Source organism: Nerophis ophidion, linkage group LG22 (genome assembly GCF_033978795.1).
Source record: "Nerophis ophidion isolate RoL-2023_Sa linkage group LG22, RoL_Noph_v1.0, whole genome shotgun sequence".
NCBI classification, from domain to species: domain Eukaryota; kingdom Metazoa; phylum Chordata; class Actinopteri; order Syngnathiformes; family Syngnathidae; genus Nerophis; species Nerophis ophidion.
Window position 1 is genome coordinate 32,878,539 of NC_084632.1, and position 23,142 is coordinate 32,901,680.

The following is a 23,142-nucleotide window of genomic DNA, read 5'->3' on the forward strand; positions in this document are numbered from 1 at the left end:
GGGTAACAGTTCGAGATGCTACCTCAGTAGAAGCATTTAAGTCTCATCTTAAAGCTCATTTGTATACTCTAGCTTTTAAATAGACCCCCTTTTTAGACCAGTTGATCTGCCATTTATTTTCTTTTCCTCCTCTGTCCCCCTCTCCCTTGTGGAAGGGAGGTGGGGGGGACACAGGTCCGGTGGCCATGGATGAAGTACTGGCTGTCCAGAGTCGGGACCCAGGATGGACCGCTTGTCCAGAGTCGGGACCCAGGATGGACCGCTCGCCTGTGTATCGGTTGGGGACATCTCTGCGCTGCTGATCCGCCTCCGTTTGGGATGGTTCCCTGCCGGCTCCACTATGGACGAGACTCTCGCTACTATATTGGATCCACTTTGGACTGGACTTGCACCGTTATGTTGGATCCACTATGGATTGAACTTTCACAATATCATGTTAGACCCGCGCGACATCCATTGCTTTCGGTCCCCTAGGGGGCATCACTGTCACTGACGTACCACTGGGTGTGAGTTTTTCCTTGCCCTTATGTGGGCTCTGTACCGAGGATGTCGTTGTGGTTTTTGCAGCCCTTTGAGACACTTGTGTTATAGGGCTATATAAATAAACATTGATTGATTGATTTTTAAAAAAAGGTTTGAAAATGTAAAAAGATGTGGAAAAAGTATTTTTTTGTTTTAGTATGTTTTTTGAGGACAAACCTCCCCAACTGTTAGGAAGCTCACTGTTTAATATGTGTGTGTATGCTTCACTGATGAGAGTATTTGGTGAACATCGTTTTGTCTGACTAATTTCCGCTGTTCTCGAACTCACCACAGTGTGGACTGTGACGCAACAGTTCGTTTACATGTAAAATCTTCCACTCCTTCTTCGTCTCATTTTGTCCACCCAACGTTTTAAGCTTACTGTGAGCTTTGTCGATGTTATTGACTTGTTGGAGTGCTAATCAGGCATATTTGGTCATTGCACGACTGCAAGCTAATCGATGCTAACATGCTATTTAGGCTAGCTGTATGTACATATTGCATCATTATGCCTCATTTGGAGCTATACTTGAGCTAATTTTATATCCTTGACTTTTTTTTACCCTCTTTGTATATAATTTAGTTTTGCATGTCTCATGACACGTTATCTGTATGTAATATTTGCTGCATTTCAGATAGTTGTTTGTTTGCCATGTTGCCATGTTACCCAGCTTACCAAAGATTGTAATAAATCTATTAAAAAAAGACAGCCTGCCGTTTCCTGTTGTGTTTTTAGTGTTTTCCTGCATTTGCCTTTGTCTGCACCTGTGCTTTTAGTGATTCATCCTCGGTGAAGGGGCGGACCTTGAGGCACACCTGCTCGCAATTAGCACCCCGGTATTTAGGCTCGTCATTGTCAGCTTGGCCTCGCCGGTTATTGTTTCCAGTACTCTTGTCGTGCATGCACCTGTTTCACCAGACCAGGTATGTTTTCGCTCCTTTGTCCTGTATTCCCTAACCTCCTGTGTGTTTATCTCCTAGTCTCCCTGAAGTAAAAAGGATAACTTAACTTAACTCAGTGTGCCCTGACCCTCTCTCCTGCCGACCACTGAGGAACCTTTTTTGTCCAGATTTCATGGTGTGCATTTCTGCCCCATCGCCCTTACATTTTTTCATTTTATAATTCCACCCTGTCTCCCGTCTTTGCATCCTGGGGTTACCCCCACTTTACTAAACCCTAACAGTTTCCTTTAACTTGGACACACACATCTATATCTTTGGCCATCTCACCTTCTGAATAGCCTCTGATTTACTAATGTTTTCTAATGTTGTAAAAATGTGTAGAATAAACATTACATCTGCGATGAGATGGCGACTTGTTCAGGGTGTACCCCGCCTTCCGCCCGATTGTAGCTGAGATAGGCGCCAGCGCCCCCCGCGACCCCGAAAGGGAATAAACGGTAGAAAATGGATGGATGGATAAACATTACATTTCAACATTTCTGTCAACAAAGATTTGCTTCAGCCTGCGACACATAGTCATTTCCATAGTAGGCTATTACAGCGAATATAGACACTTACGTCATGTGTTGCCTTCATTACAAGACTTATATACGGCTTTTTATTTTTTTGCGGCTCCAGACAGGTTTGTTTTTTGTATTTTTGGTCCAATATGGCTCTTTTGACATTTTTGGTTGCCGACCCCTGCCCTAAGTGTACATCACACTTGTCAAAGTCAAAAGAGAGCGCAAAAAATCACCTTTATATTGTTCATTCGACTCAGGAAGTAAATATACAGCTTAATATGTTTTATATTAGATACTTGTGCAATAGATTATAGAAAATGTTTTATAGAAAGTAATCAATGTAAACATAATAGCACATTTTTATAACAATTATCTTATTAAATTTACAATTTGATAGTATTGATGTAAACCAGATGATGTATTAAATTTGTAGTGTTGAATGCTACATACCATTTTTTTTTTCAACAAAAAAATGTGGTTCATCCACGATAATGAAACAAAGCAAAAACTACCATTTGAATAATTTGAGTTGTAATTTAATACACTGGCACTCTAGCATTTCATCTCCGGCTTGGTGATAGATAGATTGATAGATAGTACTTTATTGATTCCTTCAGGAGAGTTCCTTCAGGAAAATTAAAATTCCAGCAGCAGTGTACATAGTTGAGATCAATTTAAAGAAAAAAGTAAAAAGTAAATAATGGGGGTTTAAAAGGGAACAAAATAGAGAAATATTACAAAAAGAATAAAAACAATGGGAATAACAATATAACAGTAAAATAAGAATATAACAAGACAATGGCCATAAGCTGTGTGTTCTCTTTTAAGAATGGCGGTATGCGGGGTGAGGGACGTGTGTAAGTGAGTGAACAAGTTAGGAGAGGGAGCGCCTAACATGTTAATAGCATGGTGGATGTCCGATCGGCTTTGTGGAGAACAAATAAATAAAGAGTTGTAACGAATCGACGACCTCGTCATTCCGACCCAAGTACGGAACTGTAACGACCCACTCCCGGGTAAAGTGTAGGGTGTTACCCTCGACAATACATCGACCCAGGAGGGAATATCTCCACCACTGTCTGGGAGCAGACAAGCAGGAAAGGTGTAACATGATGTTTCTTGGTGCCTTGTGAGGCTCTTGACGCCACTTTTCATTGAAGCTTCACTTCTTGGGTTTATAGCTCGCCATGACCAAAACAATAACACGTGGGAGTCCTAATACCGGAAATGCAGTATTGGTGATCGATAAAACTTTCGGCGAATAAAATTTTCCGAAAAAATACCGGAAAGTTCATCACTTTGAAGTCGACCAATGAAAAAATAAACATGGATGGAAATTTGACTGAGCAAATATAAACAAAACACTGTTTTGACACGGAGAAGGCAGGGTCGGTAAAATGTTTTTAAATAAAATCTGCGTCCCGGGGGATGCGCAGACTTCTGAAAATGCACGTCCTTTCAGATGTCAATACGTAAAAAGACACAAAAAGCGTCACGACTTGGACTATGACTTGGATTGTTTCTCCGATGCAAAGGGAAATTGGCACGAGCAAGGCGTGAATGAAGGTACATTTTTATTTTTAACACTATAGCTCAAAAAAAGGCAAACAAATGGCGCGCACTATGGCGGAGAACAAACTTGACTATTGAAAACAAAACTAAACAACTGTGACATAACAAAACCAAAAACTTACTTGACAAGAGCAGGAGGGAATAAAAAGCATGACATGCCATGAAGGAGGTTGAGGGATAATGAAAAGTTGCCAGACTGACTTCCTGGCAACTTCCGGTTTAAATAATAGCTACAATGATTGAAAACAGGTGCATGACATGGGGATAGGGGCGTGACATGAGGGCAAGGTGAAAATCAATGAGTTGGCATGGTAACAAAGAAAACAAGGAAGTGAAAAAGCAAGAACTGAATGTCCAAAAAACCAAACTGTACATGACCAAAACTTAGCCTGATCCCATGGGCGTGACAAAAAGTGTGTTAACGCCAACACTGATACTAGAGGGCTATTGTTGTAATGTGATTTATGTTGTTGTAGCTTGTTTACTTCATATGCAGTCAGTCGTCATTTGTTCAACTTATTTCCTTGTGGAACACTACAAGTTTTCTCTTTAGGTCCTCTCTTTTTTATTATTAGGGCTATTCGACTAGTGGCCTGGGAGTTCAGTTAAAAAAAAATCTTGAAAGTGAGACTAACATTTTGCTTTGACTACCCTTTTTTGCAGAAGGTCCTTCAAAACAGCAATGCCCTCCTGTAATTGACAAAATAAACAGACCAAAATCAGTCTACTGTAGTTGGTTACCCGGAGTATACAAATGTGTGTCCTCACAAACACACAGCAATTAGTTTACATTAACAGGTATTAATTTAACAATATTTTTATTATTCTATTTGTAGCGCAGTAAAACTCCATTGTTTTACATTGTTTCTAATAGTTTGACAATTCAGATTGCACCGGAGGACTTAAAGGGAAACTGCACACTTTTGTTTCGGAATCCGTATGTAAGACCAGAACATACCATATTTTTCGGACTATAAGCCGCAGTTTTTTTCATAGTTTGACCAGGGGTGCGACTTATACCCAGGAGCGACTTATGTGTGAAATTATTAACACATTACCATAAAATATCAAATAATATTATCTAGCTCATTCCCGTAAGAGACTAGACGTATAAGTTTTCATGGGATTTAGAGATTAGGAGTGACAGATAGTTTGGTAAACGTATAGCATATTCTATATCTTATAGTTATTTGAATGACTCTTACCATAATATGTTACGTTAACATACTAGGCACCTTCTTAGTTGGTTATTTATGCGTCATATAACGTACACTTATTCAGCCTGTTGTTCACTATTCTTTATTTATTTTAAATTGCCTTTCAAATGTCTATTCTTGGTGTTAGGTTTTATGAAATAAATTTCCCCCAAAAATGCGACTTATATTCCAGTGCGACTTATATGTTTTTTTTCCAGTCTTTATTATGCATTTTCGGCAGGTGCGATTTATACTCCAGAGCGACTTATACTCCGAAAAATATGGTACATGTTTTTTTGTTATGCATTCTACCTCGTAAATAAACCTTAGCAAAAGTCAGCTAACAATGGAGCGAGTGGGAGTTGCTTTATTCCACCTATAAAGCGCTCTAAAAACCTCCATCAAAGTTTTCTATATATGCTGTAAGTACATACGTAACGTAGTAACAGGCACATTCATAATAACATGTAATATCTACGTATTTTGCCCATTTTAAGTATAAGGTTGGGTAGGGCTGGGCAATATATTGAGCTTGTAAGATATATACTGTATATATATACATTTATATATATGTAAGATATGAATCAAGAAAATATTGTAATATCGATATAATTTATTTCATGTTAAAATGACCAAACGCCGGTTATTTGTTGTGTTCATTGTTCGCCCCCGCTGCCCTTCCACTAGCTACTAAACCCCTCCCCTCTATGGCGTCACATTAGTGCCAAAAATCCAAGCGCATAAAAACTGTTATCGCGCGCTGATTCTCCACTTCGCCTTTTTGCGTGCGCGAGGTGTCTTTGTGCGCGCGTGCGTCGCCTTTTTGCGTGCGCGCGATGCCTATGTGCGCGCGCGCCGTCTTCGTTTTGGCACTTTGTGGGCGGTTATTCTTACACAGCCCCTCCTTTATGATTGGTCAGGCGAAAATCGCTCAGGGCCAAACAGAAGTATAGCAGGGCGGGTCATCGTCAATATGTATCAAAATAATACAGCTCTTGTCGACAAACAAATTCTAAAAAGTCCAAATTTAGTGGAGTTGTGGAAAATGCCAATTGAATCTTATCTAAAAGTCTTTGAAGAAGGTAATGTCTCATCTGTTGAGAGAACATCACATAGTTAATGAAGTTTTAAGATATCTCTATTTTCATACACATACAACCAGTCCACAGATGTCAGTCAATGATGGAAATTATATTTTCAAATATGTTTTCTTTCCTCACTTGTCTGTTTTAAAAAATATTTTTATTTATTTAATATTTGTATATGGAAATATTGAATGTATGCCACAAAGTGGGACTATTCATTTTCTCTTCTCCTTTTGATTTGTTATAAATGTCAGAGTATTGTATGTATGTGTATATTTAAATAGTACATGTACCATTGACATCAATAAAATGATTGGAACCAGCTGTCCGCGGTAAGATGGAGAAACATGGAGTGTTTATTCATATCTAAGATGAAAGGTCTATGGCAGTTCCCTGGGATGAAAATGAAAGGACATCAGGTTTTCATGGGGCTATCATGGCTGAACAAGTAAGTCTTTAATACAATTACTGTATCTCTCAGATTTAATTTTGCCTAATGTATGGAGCTAGCTTTTTTTGTTGTTTTTTTAAATACATATTTTTAACTCCGCCTTCTATACTGATCTGGGCTGATGTCAAATTTTTCATAATTTGAGTTGTTTGCAGGAACCTAACTACTTTTTATAGTACTATTAAAACCATATTACTTAATTATAGTGATAACCTGTCATTCATTATTCTACTAAAATAGTAATTGCAATCATAACAGTAATAATTAGGCCCATATGCTAATCATGTGGTCCTGATATGAAGTAGGCATAGATAAGTGGGTTCAGGTAGACTCTGGTGTAAACTTAAAGTAGATAGAGGAAAAAAAAATAATAGTCCAACATTGTTGCATACATTCAATATTTACATATACAAATATCAAATAATTAAAAATATTTTTTTAAAACCGACAAGTGAGGAAAGAAAACCTATTTGAGAATATAATTTCCATCATTGACTGACATCTGTGGACTGGTTGTATGTGTATGAAAAGAGAGATATTGATCTTGACACAAACACATTCTAAAAGTCTTTGAAGAAGGTAATGTCTCATCTGTTGAGAGAACATCAAATAGTTAATGAAGTGTCAAGATCAATATCTCTCTCTTCATACACATACAACCAGTCCACAGATGTCAGTCAATGACGGAAACTATATTTTCAAATATGTTTTCTTTCCTCTCTTGTCTGTTTTAAAAAATATTTTTATTTATCTAATATTTGTATATGTAAATATTGAATGTATGCCACAATGGGGGACTATTAATTTTCTTTCCTCTATCTACTTTAAGTTTACACCAGAGACTACCCGAACCCACTTATCTATGCGTACTTCATATCAGGACCACATGATTTGCATATGGGCCTAATTATTGATGTTATGATTGCAATTACTATTTTAGTAGAATAATGAATGACAGGTTATCACTACAATTAATGAATATGGTTTTAATATTACTATAAAAAGTATTTACGCTTCTGCAAACAACTCAAACTATGGAAAATTAGATATCAGCCCAGACCAGTACAGATGGCAGAGGGACGGCGTGGCGCAGTAGGAGAGTGGCCGTGCGCAACCCGAGGGTCCCTGGTTCAAATCCCACCTCGTACCAACCTCGTCACGTCCGTTGTGTCCTGAGCAAGACACTTCACCTTTGCTCCTGATGGGTGCTGGTTGGCGCCTTGCATGGCAGCTCCCTCCATCAGTGTGTGAATGTGTGTGTGAATGGGTAAATGTGGAAGTAGTGTCAAAGCGCTTTGAGTACCTTGAAGGTAGAAAAGCGCTATACAAGTACAACCCATTTATTTATTCATCATTTAGTTAAAAATATGTATTTAAAAAAACAACAAAAAAAGCTAGCTCCATACATTAGGCAAATTAAATCTGAGAGATAATAGTGTAAGACTTACTTGTTCAGCCATGATAGCCCCATGAAAACCTGACATTTATAACAAATCAAACCGTTTGGAAATGAGTTGAAAATTGAGCAAGTTATGGTTATTTAAATAGCACATGTTCTTGGACAACTATGTACTGGGCGGGGCCAGCTGCCGGAGGTAAGATGGCCGCCACGTCGTCATTGACTGACAGCGCTCAGAGCCCATCAGAAAGAAGGGGCTGTCCAACCATTCCCGCCCCCAAAGTGCCAAAACAAACATGAGAGCGCAAGGAGGGATGCCAGACCGAGACGAAGCGCGCACATATAGGTACCGGGCGCGCGCAAAAAGGCGAATCGCGCGCGCAAAATAGAACCGCGCGCTAAGGCGCCTCACGCGCGCAAAAGGGTGTCGCGCACGCGCGCAAAGTGGAGAATCAGTGCGCGATGACAGTTTTTATGCGCTTGGATTTTTGGCATTAATGTGACGCCATACCCTTCCTCCTTCCAAGAGTGATTGCACGTATAAAAACGTCCATGATTGATTGGTTGTTTACTTTGATGAGTCACGATTGGTTGAGATTAGAGCAAAACATTAGGGACAGGCCAATCAGGGGCAAGATAGGGCGGGTCATGGGACCAGGAAAGGAAGTCACAACAGACATCCCAAATGATGAGCAGAGAGTTGTTGGAGAAACGAGCGATTTATATATTAAAAAAACTAGTGGAAGATGGCTGAGGTATTCTCTTCTTTAGATTTTTCTTTCAGCGATGTAGACCACGTCCAGGAAACCCACAATGCCTCTACTTGGCCACATGTAGACAAATGTATAAAACATTTATTTGAGTTGTTTACCATGTAAGCCCAAAACAAAACGGTCCTCGAGTTGCAAAGAAATGCAGCCAAAAATGTATTATTTGCACAGCTATGTTATTTAATTTACGTAGAAATAATATTTTTCCGTTTCATCAATGTTATCTAATTCTGTGCTACTTATACAGTTTATTTTCGGTGCTTATAATACTAGAGATGTTCGATAAAGGCTTTTTTGCCAATATCCGATATTGTTCAACTCTTAATTACCAATACCGATATCAACCAATACAGATATATATATATATATATATATATATATATATATATATATATATATATATATATCTTAAAGTCACAAAGTGCATTTTTTTTCTTTTTTTAACATGCCTCAAAACAGCAGCTTGGAATTTGGGACATGCTCTCCCTGAGAGAGCATGAGGAGGTTGAGGTGGGCGGGGTTGAGAAGGGGGCGGGGGTTAGGGTTAGCGGGTGGAGTATATTGTAGCGTCCCAGAAGAGTTAGTGCTGCAAGGGGGTCTGGGTATTTGTTCTGTTGTGTTTGTGTTGTGTTACGGTGCGGATGTTCTCCCGAAATGTGTTTGTCATTCTTGTTTGGTGTGGGTTCACAGTGTGGAACATATTTGTAACAGTGTTAAAGTTGTTTATACGGCCACCCTCAGTGTGACCTGTATGGCTGTTGACCAAGTCTGCGTTGCATTCACTTATGTGAGTGTAAAAGCTATAGATATTATGTGACTGGGCCAGCCGGCATGCAACGGAACTGCCTTTAAGGTCTATTGGCGCTCTTTACTTCTCCCTATGTCCGTGTACGCAGCGACATTTTAAAAAGTCATAAATTTTACTTTTTGAAATCGATACCGAACATTTTTAAACCGATACCGATAATTTTCAATATTACATTTTAATGCATTTATCGGCCGATAATAGAGGCAGTCCGAGATTATCGGGCATCCCTAATTATTACTAATTATTATAATTATTAATGCTATAAATTAAGATTAATGATGGGCAAAATTCACTAAAAAGTGTAGTTCCCCTATACTACCCTTTATTTTATTTTCTGTTGGTCAAACTAAGGCTGAGTTCTGACTAGGGTTGTACGGTATTAGTATAGTACCGTGATGCTAATTAATCCTATTCGGTACTATATTTCCTCTAAAAAAGACCCATCGTGACATGCAGACGAGCATGTTCGAATAACTTAAGATAAAGGTGAAGCTATGACACTGAAACACACTCAGGAAGAGGTGCTTTATCACCAATCATTGTCGCCACGGCGACTGGTAAAGTACAAACGTTTGTACATTTATTTCAAGTATCAACCCTGTAGGACGAGTGACAGCTAAATATGCTTCACTACACACAGCACGCCACACTCATAAAATTGGATGTGCTACAAGTGGTTTATAGATACACAATTCAAGTCAAAATTTCACTACGTCCGATCATTGTTTATTAAGACGATCTTCTTAAATTTTATCACACTGCACACACATGAATGAAGGGCATACTTAGTTAACAGCCATACATGTCACGCAAAGGGTGGTGTATGAACAATGCCAACACTGTCATAAACATGTGCCATATAGTGAAACCACACTTAACAACAATGACAAACACATTTTGGGAGAATATTTGCATCGCAACACAACATAAACACTACAGAACAAATTCCCAGAATTCCCTGCAGCACCAACTCTTCCGGGATGCTCCAATATAAACAAAGGCCATTGGTGGATCTACACCTAACATTCATTGTAATCATACTAGTATCCGCAACCGATACTACGATGATTACATCGATAGTTATACGAAATACGTCCTTGGACACATGAGGACTTTGAATTTGACCAATGTATGATCCTTTAAATACTTGGTATCGGATTGATACCCACATTTGTGGTGTCATCCAAAACTAATGTAAAGTATCCAAACAACAGAAGAATAAGTGATTAGAAAATTTTAACAGAACTGTATGTAGATAGAACATGTTAAAAGAGAAAATCCAAAATATTAACATTAAATGAACAAGTAGATTAATCATACATTTTTTACCACTTGTCCTTAATAATGTCAACAAAATAGTAGAATGGAAAATGACACGATATGTTACTGCATATGTTAACAGACTAAATTAGGAGCCTTTGTTTGCTTACTTACTACTAAAACACAAGTTGTCTTGTATGTTCACCATTTTATTTAAGGAAAATCTTGCAATAAGAAACATATATTAAATGTACCCTGAGATTTTTTGTTAAAATAAAGCCAACAATGACATTTTTTGTGGTCCCCTTTATTTACAAAAGTACCGAAAAGTAACTAAATACATTTTGGGACCGGTACCAAAATACTGGTATCGGGACAACACTAGTTCTGACTGTGAGCCACCACAACAGGACATACAGTATCTTAGAGGTTAAAGCTAAATAATTTATCATGCACTTTGAATTTGGATGTAAAGGGGAAAGCACTCGCATTTCGCCTTCGTCCTTCTCTTCTTCCATACTTTTTCCATCCATCGAGAGGTCCTGAGGGTCATGTTCGCCGATGGGTACGGTAATTAAACCAGGTCAGATGTAAGGAGAGGAGATGTTATGTAAATTCTAGTTTCAAGTAGAAACAAGGCTAGGGAAGAAATGGATTGTATTTCAGAGGCTTCACCCTATTTACGTAAACAAATGTGTTTGACGCAGGTTTCTTTTCCACATGAGGTTACGTGCAGTGTAACATGTCACTTTTGTACCAAGTCAGTTCATAAAAAATATTTTGTTAATTGATCATAGTTTTCTAGCAATTATTGTAGCATGGATATAAAATACATGTTTCAATGAACAAATTAGAAACAAAATTGGAGAATAAAAAACTTTTTCAGTTTACTGCCGGTGAAAGGTGGGGTATTCTTTCATTTTTACAGCCATTTGTGCGTAAATGTGCCAGTTTTCACATAGATCCAGGTTTGATAAATCACATTGCGAGCACTAAATATTTATATTTGCATCTCCCCCTCCTGCTACTGTGGGCGTTATGATAATCAGCATACACATGAAGGCAGATACGCTTAATAAGGTGCGCTCTCTATTTTGCTAATTAAAGAGACGCAATCCTCTGCGCACAAGTTTAGTAGATCGGCTTTACTTGTGCTTTAATAGAGTGTTTCTTTTTTGAGGGGGGCCGCAAATCTTTTCCACAGCTGCGGTCTGAATGGGCCATAGAGGTACTCAGTTGTAATACAGTTTTACACCACTTGTGGCAGTCATGACAATCTCAAACAAACAGAAAGAGTCTGGAGTTAAAGCTACAGAGAAGTTTCTTAAGCGCAAAAAATATGACTAATGTGAGCCAGCACAAATTAATGAACACCTGATCCTGTGTTTCGGAAACTGTCAAAATTATGAGGGACAAGCAGTACAAACTGGATTATTAATCTATTTGTTAATTTACTGTTAATATCTGCTTACTTTCTTTTTTAACATGTTCTATTGACACTTCTGTTAAAATGTAATAATCACCCATTCTTTTGTTGTTTGATACTTTACATAAGTTTTGGGTGACACTACAAATTTTGATATCAATCCAATACCAAGTAGTTACAAATTGGTCATAATTAAAGTTTTCCTGTGTCCAGAAACGTATTTATTGGGTTTATAAACAATAAAAAAATTACAAAAGATTTCGTGATATCGAAAAATATCAATGTAATCATTGTAGTGTCAACTATCCATCCATCCATCCATCCATTTTCTACCGCTTATTCCCTTTGGGGTCGCGGGGGGTCGCGGGTGCCTATCTCAGCTACAATCGGGCGGAAGGCGGTGTACACCCTGGACAAGTCGCCACCTCATCGCAGTAGTGTCAACTACATATGGCTATTGTACTTGATATCGTTACAGTCGATGTTTGTGTAGATCTACACATGGCATTTGTTTACATTCAGGAGCGCTAGTTAACTGTTAGCGGTTGGCTATTGTATATCCAATGGCATGTTTAGCTATTCCTCGCCCCTTGCAGGGATAATAGCTTGTTAGAAATCTTGTTTAATTGTCACCATGGAGGCGAGGATTACTGATTTAGAAGTAGCTAAAACACTGCCAACAGTGGATGAACATTAGCCGCGAGCTAGCTACGAATTTTTTTGAGCAGAGGCTCCTAATTTCTTTTACACTATGTAGGGTCCCGGAGCCCTTTCAAACATTACTCACTGAATTAGTAATCTTACTCTTGATTTTAATTATTATTAATAATTATATCTAACTTACCTACTGTTACAAACCTTGTCAAATGATATGAACGCATGTGTTAATCACAGAGAGTATTATTTATTTAATACATAAACCTTAGGCTTAGGTCAGGATGATTAGAAAAAAAAGTACTAAGCAAATATACTGCATGAAAAGGACTCCTAAATAAATACCTGACAAAAAATGTACACGCAATTATGTTGTGCTAAAACAAACTAAATTAATAATGAATTTGTCTCTTGACAAAACTTTCAATAAAATTAAAGTGCAAATTAAAATACAGATTTACCACCTTAGTCATAATTTTTGCACTTAAGAAACTTATTTATGACACTTGGCACTCAGCATCAAGGGTTGGAATTGGGGGTTTAATCACCAAAATGATTCCTGAGCGCAGCCACCGCTGCTGCTCACTGCTCCTCTGGAACATATGGATGGGTCAAATGCAGAGGGTAAATTCCCCACACGTAGTGTGTGTGTGACTATCAGTGGTACTTTAACTTTTAACTTTAGCTCCAGACTTTTTCTATTGTCATTACTGCCACAAGTGGTAGAAGAGCATATTATAACTGGTCCATACAGACCTCAGATGAGAAACTGAGGTTTTTTTGGCACCCCTCGAGGCCCAACAATCAATGTTCATGGCTTCATCTTTGTCTTTAGTTTCTAAGCCAAAATGCGTCCCGCTTCTGTCTCCACATTGTGTCTGCTCGTAAGTACACCATGCGTTTACGTTGCCTAACATGCACTTTGGCTTGTTTTACCAACAATGTCATGACATGACAACAGCGCACCGTCTTGACTGTAAAAAAAAACAAGTACCGGTATTATTTAGATGTAGGATAGTATCAATCCATCAATCAATCAATCAATCAAAGTTTACTTATACAGCCCTTAATTACAAATGATGATGTCCTGGGCATGATGTTAAAGTAGTGGAGGTTCTTGTAAGGGTTCTTGGGGCACTTGGAGGTTAACCCCTTTACTACTGTTACCCCAGATGGCCCTTGGCAAAGGCCTAGTACCTGACTGCCCCCTAGCTAGGGATGAAGTGAAGACCTCAACGGCGGAGCAGGCGGAAGACGGTAGACGAAAGAACTACCACAACGGCTGCGATGATGGATGAAGGCTGCAACAGAAAACAGTCCCCAGTCGTCTTGAACTCCATGCCCCTGGATCCTTACCCGGATCTGTCAAGGATCGTGTGGTGACTGTCTGTGCACCAGTCTCCTCACGTTAAACAAATTCACGCACAGGCCTCCTCCATAAAGGGATGCACCCCAGGAAGATTGTCATACTCGCTTCAAGTGACCGGCGAAGAAGAAGAATCACAAATGTCTCAAAGGGCTGCAAAAGCCACAACGACATCAGATCCCACCTCCTTTGATTCATTAGTACCGCTGTACTTTATTAGTAATGGTACACCGTACAACCTTAAACTTTAAAGGCCTACTGAAATGAGATTTTCTTATTTAAACGGGGATAGCAGGTCCATTCTATGTGTCGTATTTGATCATTTCGCGATATTGCCATATTTTTGCTGAAAGGATTTAGTAGAGAACATCCACGATAAAGTTCGCAACTTTCGGTGCTAAGAAAAATGCCCTGCCTCTACCGGAAGTCGCAGACGATGACGTCACATGTTTGATGGCTCCTCACATATTCACATTGTTTTTAATGGGAGCCTCCAACAAATGCTATTTGGACCGAGAAAACGACAATTTCCCCATTAATTTGAGCGAGGATGAAAGATTGGTGTTTGAGGATATTGATAGCAACGGACTAGAAAAAAAAAAGAAGTTAAAAAGAGATAAAAAAAAAAAAACGCGATTGCATTGGGACGGAATCCGATGTTTTTAAACACATTTACCAGGTTAATTCTAGGAAATCCCTTATCTTTCTATTGTGTTGCTAGTGTTATTCTGATAATCGGAAGGGTGTCTCCACGGGTGTCTTGACGCACAGTGTCTCAGGGGAGTCGACGGCAGCTTCATGGACGGCACAAGGTCAGCTTTTCTCCGGTAAGAACTGACTTTTTAACCACAATTTTCTCACCGAAACCCGCTTGTTGACATTTGGTAGGGATCCATGTTCTCTTGACCGCGCTCTGATCCATAGGAAAGTTTCACCTCCAGGAATTTTAAACAAGGAATCACTGTGTGTTTGTGTGGCTAAAGGCTAAAGCTTCCCAACTCCATCTTTCTACTGTGACTTCTCCAATATTAATTGAACAAATTGCAAAAGATTCAGCAAAACAGATCTCCAAAAAACTGTATAATTATGCCGTTAAAGCAGACGACGTCTTGCGTACACGTCATCATCAGACTGCGTGGTGGGTAGTAGTGGGTTTCAGTAGGCCTTTAATAATATACACAAAAGGATAACTATTCAACAAATTTTACGATACGACCAATATTATCCCTCTCTATGTTGGAGGAAGTCAGAGTTCCTGGAGAAAACCCACAATTAAGGTAATAGAGCGGATATTATGTAAAAGGGATTTGAACCAATGACTGTAGAGCACACAGTTTCCGAGACACTTATTACAATATGTTAAATCTCTCTAAACATTTGCTTATTCAAATGTAAATACTCATTAGATTAAAAAGTTTACTTTTTGTATGGATGTTATGTAACAAGAACATGTTTAACCGGTTGTCTGTGTTGACTATCAGATAAATGCAATATATTTGTGATGCGAAAAGCATCATTTATAGATTTGTGATTTGGTTCAGCCTACGGTCAAAGGGTGAACATAGTGATTTGATGTATGGTAAACATTAGGGCTGTGAATCTTTGGGTGTCCCACGATTCGATTCAATATCGATTCTTGGGGTCACGATTCGATATCGTACCGATTTTTTCGATTCGATTCTCGATTCAAAATCGATATTTTTCCGATTCAAAACGATTCTGTATTCATTCAATACACAGGATTTCAGCAGGATCTACCCCAGTCTGCTGACATGCAAGCATAGTAGATTAAAAAAAAAAAACTTTTATAATTGTATGGATCCATGGATGGATGGATGGATAATTGTAAAGGACAATGTTTTATCAACTGATTGCAATAATGTACATTTGTTTTAACTATTAACCAAACCAAAAATATGACTTACATTATCTTTGTGAAAACATTGGACACAGTGTGTTGTCAAGCTTATGAGATGCGATGCAAGTGTAAGCCACTTTTTGTTTATTTTTATAAATGTCTAATGATAATGTCAATGAGGGATTTTTAATCGCTGCTATGCTGAAATTATAACTAATATTGATACTGTTGTTGATAATATTAATTTCTGTTTCACTACTTTTGGTTTTTTCTGTGTCGCGTTTGTGTCTTCTCAATTGCTCTGTTTATTGCAGTTCTGAGTGTTGCTGGGTCAGGTTTGGTTTTGGAATTGGATTGCATTGTTATGGTATTGCTGTGTAGTGGTTTGTTGGATTGATTAAAAAAAAAATGATAATAATAATAATTTTTTTTTTGATTTTTTAAAAATGAAAATCGATTCTGAATCGCACAACGTATTCGATTCGATTCGTATTCAAATCGATTTTTTCCCACACCCCTAGTAAACATCTAAGTACCTTTCTTATTCTGAGAGCTACTTTTACGAAATAAAAATGACCAGAAGCTACTTATTCATGTAATGTTATTGTCATAGCTTATTTCAAAGGGTTTACGCTTGTTTTGCCAGAGTAATAATAAAATGTTGGTACACACAACTCACACATTCTATTAAAACTATGCATTTATTTCAAATGCAGGTTTCGTTTTTCACAGTGTGCGGTGCCATTAATGTGCAGCAACCTCCGCCCGACATGTGCTGAAGTCACAGGAACACATTGTGACTGCAATAGGTGGAAAAATTATCACTTGGAAAAATAAATAGACATCCTCACAAATATGAATATGAATATGGGGCATCAAATGCATTGGCAAAAAAGTGAATGATGTGTCCTTGCATCAATCTCTTTTACATTGTTGACAGCAAATGTTGGCAAAGCCCCAACAAGTAACCACAGCCTGTAGAAATGTGCGTACAAGAAACATGAAGTTCACTTTTGATACATCTCAACTTTACTGTGAAAAAGGATGTAAAACCAGGTTTTTGTATGTTTAATATATGAAGCCCCAGGGAGACAGGACTTCTGCTTTCAATAGTAGTTGTATATTTTGGATTTTGGTGTACTTTTTTTGTCAGAGTTACAGGAGCTTTCTGCTGTTATAAAGGACCCTTTGCAAAGATAACCTCAATGACAGCACTCTGGTGTTTTTAAGAATGAGCTGGAAAAATGTATGTCTCCGACAAGTTTGTGATGATCCGTTTTAGTCCAAGACTCCCTTAGTTTGGTTTCAGCACCCGTGGGTTTGTGTTTCTTAGTTGCCATGGGTGCTGATTATTTTCACCTGCCTCTGATTAGTGTTCGGGACTCTCACCTTCTCCCGGGCACTAATCAGAGAATTATTTCTTCCTGCCTTTTGCCACACTCGGTCTGCTTGTTTTGTTTGCTCGCGCAACAAGTTACAATGGTACTCCTTTGGCTCCTGTTTCTATACTAAGCTTTCCGGTGCTAGTTTTTTGCCTTAACTCCCCGTGCAATAGGTACGCTTTTCTTGTGTTTGTTTTCTTGACTGATTTCCATCCATCCATCCATTTTCTACCGCTTGTCCCTGTTTGGGTTCTCGGGGGCTGCCGAAGCCCATCCGAGCTGCAATCGGGCGGAAGGCGGTGTACACCCTGAACAAGTCGCCACCTCATCACAGGGCCAACACAGATAGACAGACAACATTCACACTCACATTCACACACTAGGGCCAATTTAGTGTTGCCAATCAACCTATCCCCAGGTGCATGTCTTTGGAAGTGGGAGGAAGCCGGAGTAACCGGAGGGAACCCACGCAGTCACGGGGAGATCATGCAAACTCCACACAGAAAGATCCTAAGCCCAGGATCGAACCCAAGACCTTCGTATTGTGAGGCACATACACTAACCTCTGGTCCACCGTGCTGCCCCTTGACTGAATTATGAAAAATAAATAATTTTTCTGTCTGCATCTTTGGTAAACGATCCGCGCATTAACATGCGACCACAACGTAACAACGTTTTTAGAACTGAACTCGTGGGCCACCAAATGAGAAAAAAGAGAGGACTTGGAACCTTGAGGAACACCACTTGAATAACTAAAAAAGTTGAACGAATGACTAGTGACTGCATCTGAAGTTAACAAGCTACAACAACACCGTAGTTACATCACTTTGACTTTAGTTAATGTCCAACTTCCAAAAAGGGGAGGACTTAAAGAGGAACATTATCACCAGACCTATGTAAGCGTCAATATATACCTAAATGGGTAAATTCTGGCGAATTAAATGCCTTTCTATTATCTGCTCTCGGAGCGATGACGTCAGACTGTGACGTCACCTAGGTAATAAAGCCGTCATTTTCTCAAACACATTACAAACACTGCGTCTCAGCTCTGTTATTTTCAGTTTTTTCGACTAATCGGAAAAATCATGCCTCGTCGGTGTGTTGTCGGAGGGTGTAACAACACTAACAGGGAGGGATTCAAGTCTCACCACTGGCCCAAAGATGCGAAATTGGCAAGAAATTGGACAAAATGTGTTCAAAATACGAGGGTGTGGGGAAAGCCGACGAAATGGTCAGTCGTTTGTTCCGCACACTTTACAGACGAAACCTATGCTCCTACAGAGATGGCAAGATTGTGTGGCTATCCTACGACACTCAAAGCAGATGCATTTCCAACGATAAAGTCAAAGAAATCTGCCGCCAGACCCCCATTGAATGTGCCGGAGTGTCTGCTCATTTTACCGGCGGTGCTAAGGCAGACATGGCACAGAGATGTATGGATAACCTGCAGATGCATTTCCAACGATAAAGTCAACTAAAACACAAAGGTGAGTTTTGTTGATGTTATTGACTTATGTGCTAATCAGACATATTTGGTCGCGGCATGACTGCCAGCTAATCGATGCTAACATGCTATTTAGGCTAGCTGTATGTACATTTGAAACTATATTTACATCCAGCGTTTCCCTCCAACCACATTTAATGCCAAACAAACACTTACCAATCGATGGATTTTAGTTGATCCAGTGTCACAAGATGCGAAACTTCCGATCGTTGGTCTGCACATTTTACCGGCGATGCCAAGGCAGACATGGCCGAATAGCGTCAATAGCTATTCGCTCAATAGCTTCAGTTTCCTCTTCAATTTCGTTTTCGCTATCTGCCTCCATACTCCAACCATCCGTTTCAATACATGCGTAATCTGTTGAATCGCTTAAGCCGCTGAAATTCGAGTCTGAATCCGAGCTAATGTCTCTATATCTTGCTGTGCTATCCGTATTGGCATCACTGGATGACGTCACAGGAAAATGGACGGTGGCTTCACAAGTAGCGAAAATCCGGCACTTTAAAGCTTTTTTAGGGATATTCCGGAATGGGTGAAATTTTGAAAAAAACTTCAAAAAATTAAATAAGCCACTGGGAACTGATTTTTATTGGTTTTAACCCAGTGGTCCCCAACCTTTTTGTATCCGCGGACCGGTCAACGCTTAATAATTTCTCCCGCGGCCCGGGGGGGTGTCCTTTCTTTTTTTTTTTTTTTTTTTTTCTTCTTTGTCATGAAAAAGGACGTTTTTGGCATGAAAAAGGGAGTTTTTTGTGGTTGGTGCACCATTTGTAAGTGTATAATGTGTTTTTTATGTTGATTTAAAAAAAAAAAAAAAAAAAATGTTTTATTTTTTTTTATAAAAAATTCTTCCGCTGCCTGGTGGTTGGGGACCACTGTTTTAACCCTTCTGAAATTGTGATAATTTTCCCGGGCACACGTCAGTCCGCATTCACGTGTGTGCTGCGCTGCGCGCACATCCAGGAGCACGCCAGATGTGTGCCAGTCCGGCTGCAGCAAGTTAGCTGCAATCAATCGCCGGCAATCAACACACCTGCAGCTGATGATGAAGACCTGCTTACTTATGCCAGTGCAAACCTGCATCCTGTGCCGGAACGTAGCCATCTGTTCCAGTACAGTAAGCTGACTAATCAAGCTCTATGCATACTCTCTCTGTGTTTCTCCCCCTTTGTTGAATAGCAATGATATATGTGATTCGTGGAAAGAGAGTCCCGCATGCCGTAAATCAAGATGTGAGGGCTTCCATTGAAACCGCCGTGCACCATAAATAAGGGTAACATGAACCTTTCATCCCTGCTCACACACAGAACAGAATAAAGAAAAATATCAAAGATCCAGGCTGCCCTACCTTGGTGGAGGCCATGTCGCTGACAGAGCGATAGGTCTGGATTGTCTCCAGCTGGTCCAGACACCAGTCCAACTCCTCCATGGTCTCCATGGCCAGCTTCTGGTACGCCTCATCTGTGGACAAACAAGCGACACACAGAGATTCACAGTCAGGACAGTGTGCACAAGACAGAGTCAGCATAACGCCGCACAAGGCAGGCCATTTGTAGCCTTCGAGTCATGTGTGGAGTGGTGAAACATTAGGTGGCACCCAAAAGTGGGACTGTTATGTTTCTAAGAAGAGCTGGTTGGAACAGAACTCCCAATTCATCTCGTTTCAGGCCATTTGATGATTTTCAGTGAATAAGAAGAGGACAATCCGGAACAATTTATCCATTGAAGACAAAGGGCCTGATTTACTAAGATCCCAATACCACGCGCTAGACCCGGGGTCGGCAAACCAAAATGTTGAAAGAGCCATAAAGGACCAAAAATAAAAAAAAGTAATCTGTCTAAAGCCTCAAAAAATGTAAAGCCTTATATAAGTGGTATAATGATGGCAACACATGCTGTAAGTGGCTAAATAGCTATATTAGTCTACTATCAAAATGACTATGTGTCGCAGGCTGAAGCAAATCTTCGTTGACAGAAATGTTGAAATTCAATATTTATTCTACACATTTTTACAACATTGCAAAACATTACTTAAACTTTTCAGAGGGTGAGATAACTCCTGGAATTGACTGCCTTAAAATGGCCAAAGATATAGATGTGTGAGCAGATACATACAGATAATGTGTCATGAAACATGGAAAAATAAATTAAATAAAAAGAGGATATAAGTAAAGGAAATTAAATCATCTCAAATATACAAACCCCGTTTCCATATGAGTTGGGAAATTGTGTTGGATGGAAATATACCGTATTTCCTTGAATTGCCGCAGGGCATATAGTATGCGCCTGCCTTGAATGACTGCCGGGTCAAACTTGCTTCCCAAAATAATTAGCGCATGCTTAGTATTACCGCCTGGTCAAACTCGTGACGTCACGAGTGACACTTCCCCTGTCATCATTTTCAAAATGGAGGAGGCTGATTTCAATACCGGTAATTTGAAATCGCATAAAGGGAAGAAGATTAAGAGCTATTCAGTAGGATTTAAGGTCCAAGCTTACATCACACTCAAATTTTTACTGCACACCTTTGGTAAGTGCCGGATTGAGAAGAGGTTTTAAAATAATTAGCGCATGCTTACTTTTACCGGATGCCTTTGGTAAGCGAGAAGAGGTTTTAAATTAATTAGCGCCCCGGCGGCAATTCAAGGAAATACAATGATTTGCAAAAACCTTTTCAACCCATATTCAATTCAATGCACTACAAAAACAAGATATTTGGTATTCAAACTTTTTTTTGTGTGCAAATAATAATTAACTCAGAATTTCATGGCTGCAATACGTGCTAAAGTAGTTGGGAAAGGGCATGTTCACCACTGTGTTACATCACATTTTCTTTTAACAACACTCAATAAACGTTTGGGAACTGAGAAAACAAATTGTTGAAGCTTTGAAAGTGGAATTCTTTACCATTCTTGCTTGATGTACAGCTTAAGTTGTTTAACAGTCCGGGGTCTCTGCTGTCGTATTTTACGCTTCATAAAGCGCCACACATTTTCAATGGGAGACAGGTCTGGACTGCAGGCGGCCCAAGAAATTACCCGCACTTTTTTACTACGAAGCCACGCTATTGTAACATGTGGCTTGGCATTGTTTTGCTGAAATAAGCAGGGGTGTCCATGATAACGTTGCTTAGATGACAACATATGTTGCTCCAAAACCTGTATGGACCATTCAGCATTAATGGTGCCTTCACAGATGAGTAAGTTACCCATGCCTTGGCACTAATACAGCCCCATACCATCACAGATACTGGCTTTTGAACTTTGCGCTTATAACAATCCGGATGGTTATTTTCTTCTTTGTTCCGGAGGACACCACGTCCACAATTTACAAATATAATTTGAAATGTGGACTCGTCAGACCACAGAACACTTTTCCACTTTACATCAGTCCATCTTATATGAGCTCGGGCCCAGCCAAGCCAGTGGCGTTTCAGAATTATGTTGATGGATGGGTTTGGCTTTGCATAGTAGAGTTTTAACTTGCACTTACAGATGTAGCGACCAACTGTAGTTACCGAGAGTGGTTGTATGAAGTGTTCCTGAGCCCATGTGGTGATATCCTTTACACGCTGATGTCAATTTTTGATGCAGTACCGCCTGAGGGGTCAAAGGTCCATAATATCATTGCTTACGTGCAGTTATTTCTCCAGATTCTCTGAACTTTTTGATGATTTTACGAACTGTAGATGGTAAAATCCCTAAATTCCTTGCAATAGCTCGTTGAGAAATGTTGTTCTGAAACTATTCGACAATTTGCTTACAAATTGGTGACCCTCGCCCCATCCTTGTTGGTGAATTACTTAGCATTTCATGGAAGCTGCTTTTTTACCCAATCATGGCACCCACCTGTTCCCAATTAGCCTGCACACCTGTGGGATGTTCCAAATAAGTGTTTGATGAGCATTCCTCAACTTTATCAGTATTTATTGCCACCTTTCCCAACTTCTTTGTCACGTGTTGCTGGCATCAAATTCTAAAGTTAATGATTATTTGCAAAAAAAAAAAAAGTTTATCAGTTTGAACATCAAATATGTTGTCTTTGTGGCATATTCAACTGAATATGGGTTGAAAATGATTTACAAATCATTGTATTCTAACACAATTTTCCAACTCATATGGAAACAGGGTTTGTACCTACAAACGAGGCGTAATATTGCAAAAAGGTACATACAGCTAGCCTAAATAGCATGTTAGCATCGATTAGCTTGCAGTCATGCAGTGACCAAATATGAGTGATTGGCACTCCAAAACAAGTCAATAATATCAACAAACCTTTTCTTTGTGCATTCACGCACAGTATACGTTTGGTGGATGAAATGAGACAAAGAAGGAGTGGCATAAAACACATCTTTCTGTGACAGCGTCAGAGAATGTTATACATGTAAACAAACTGTTGAGTCACAGTCCACACAATGGTGAGT

At 39.3% G+C, this 23,142-nt stretch overlaps 1 protein-coding gene across 4 annotated transcripts in view; it reads right to left on the minus strand.

Moving 5' to 3' along the window:
- pde4ba (phosphodiesterase 4B, cAMP-specific a) overlaps positions 1–23,142 on the minus strand; it is a 530,844-nt gene that overhangs the window by 36,452 nt on the left and 471,250 nt on the right. For all 4 annotated transcript variants that reach the window (XM_061883737.1, XM_061883739.1, XM_061883738.1 and 1 more), the window contains one exon: positions 20,068–20,180. In XM_061883737.1, the coding sequence (XP_061739721.1) occupies positions 20,068–20,180 (113 nt within the window). The remainder of the gene's footprint in view (positions 1–20,067; positions 20,181–23,142) is intronic.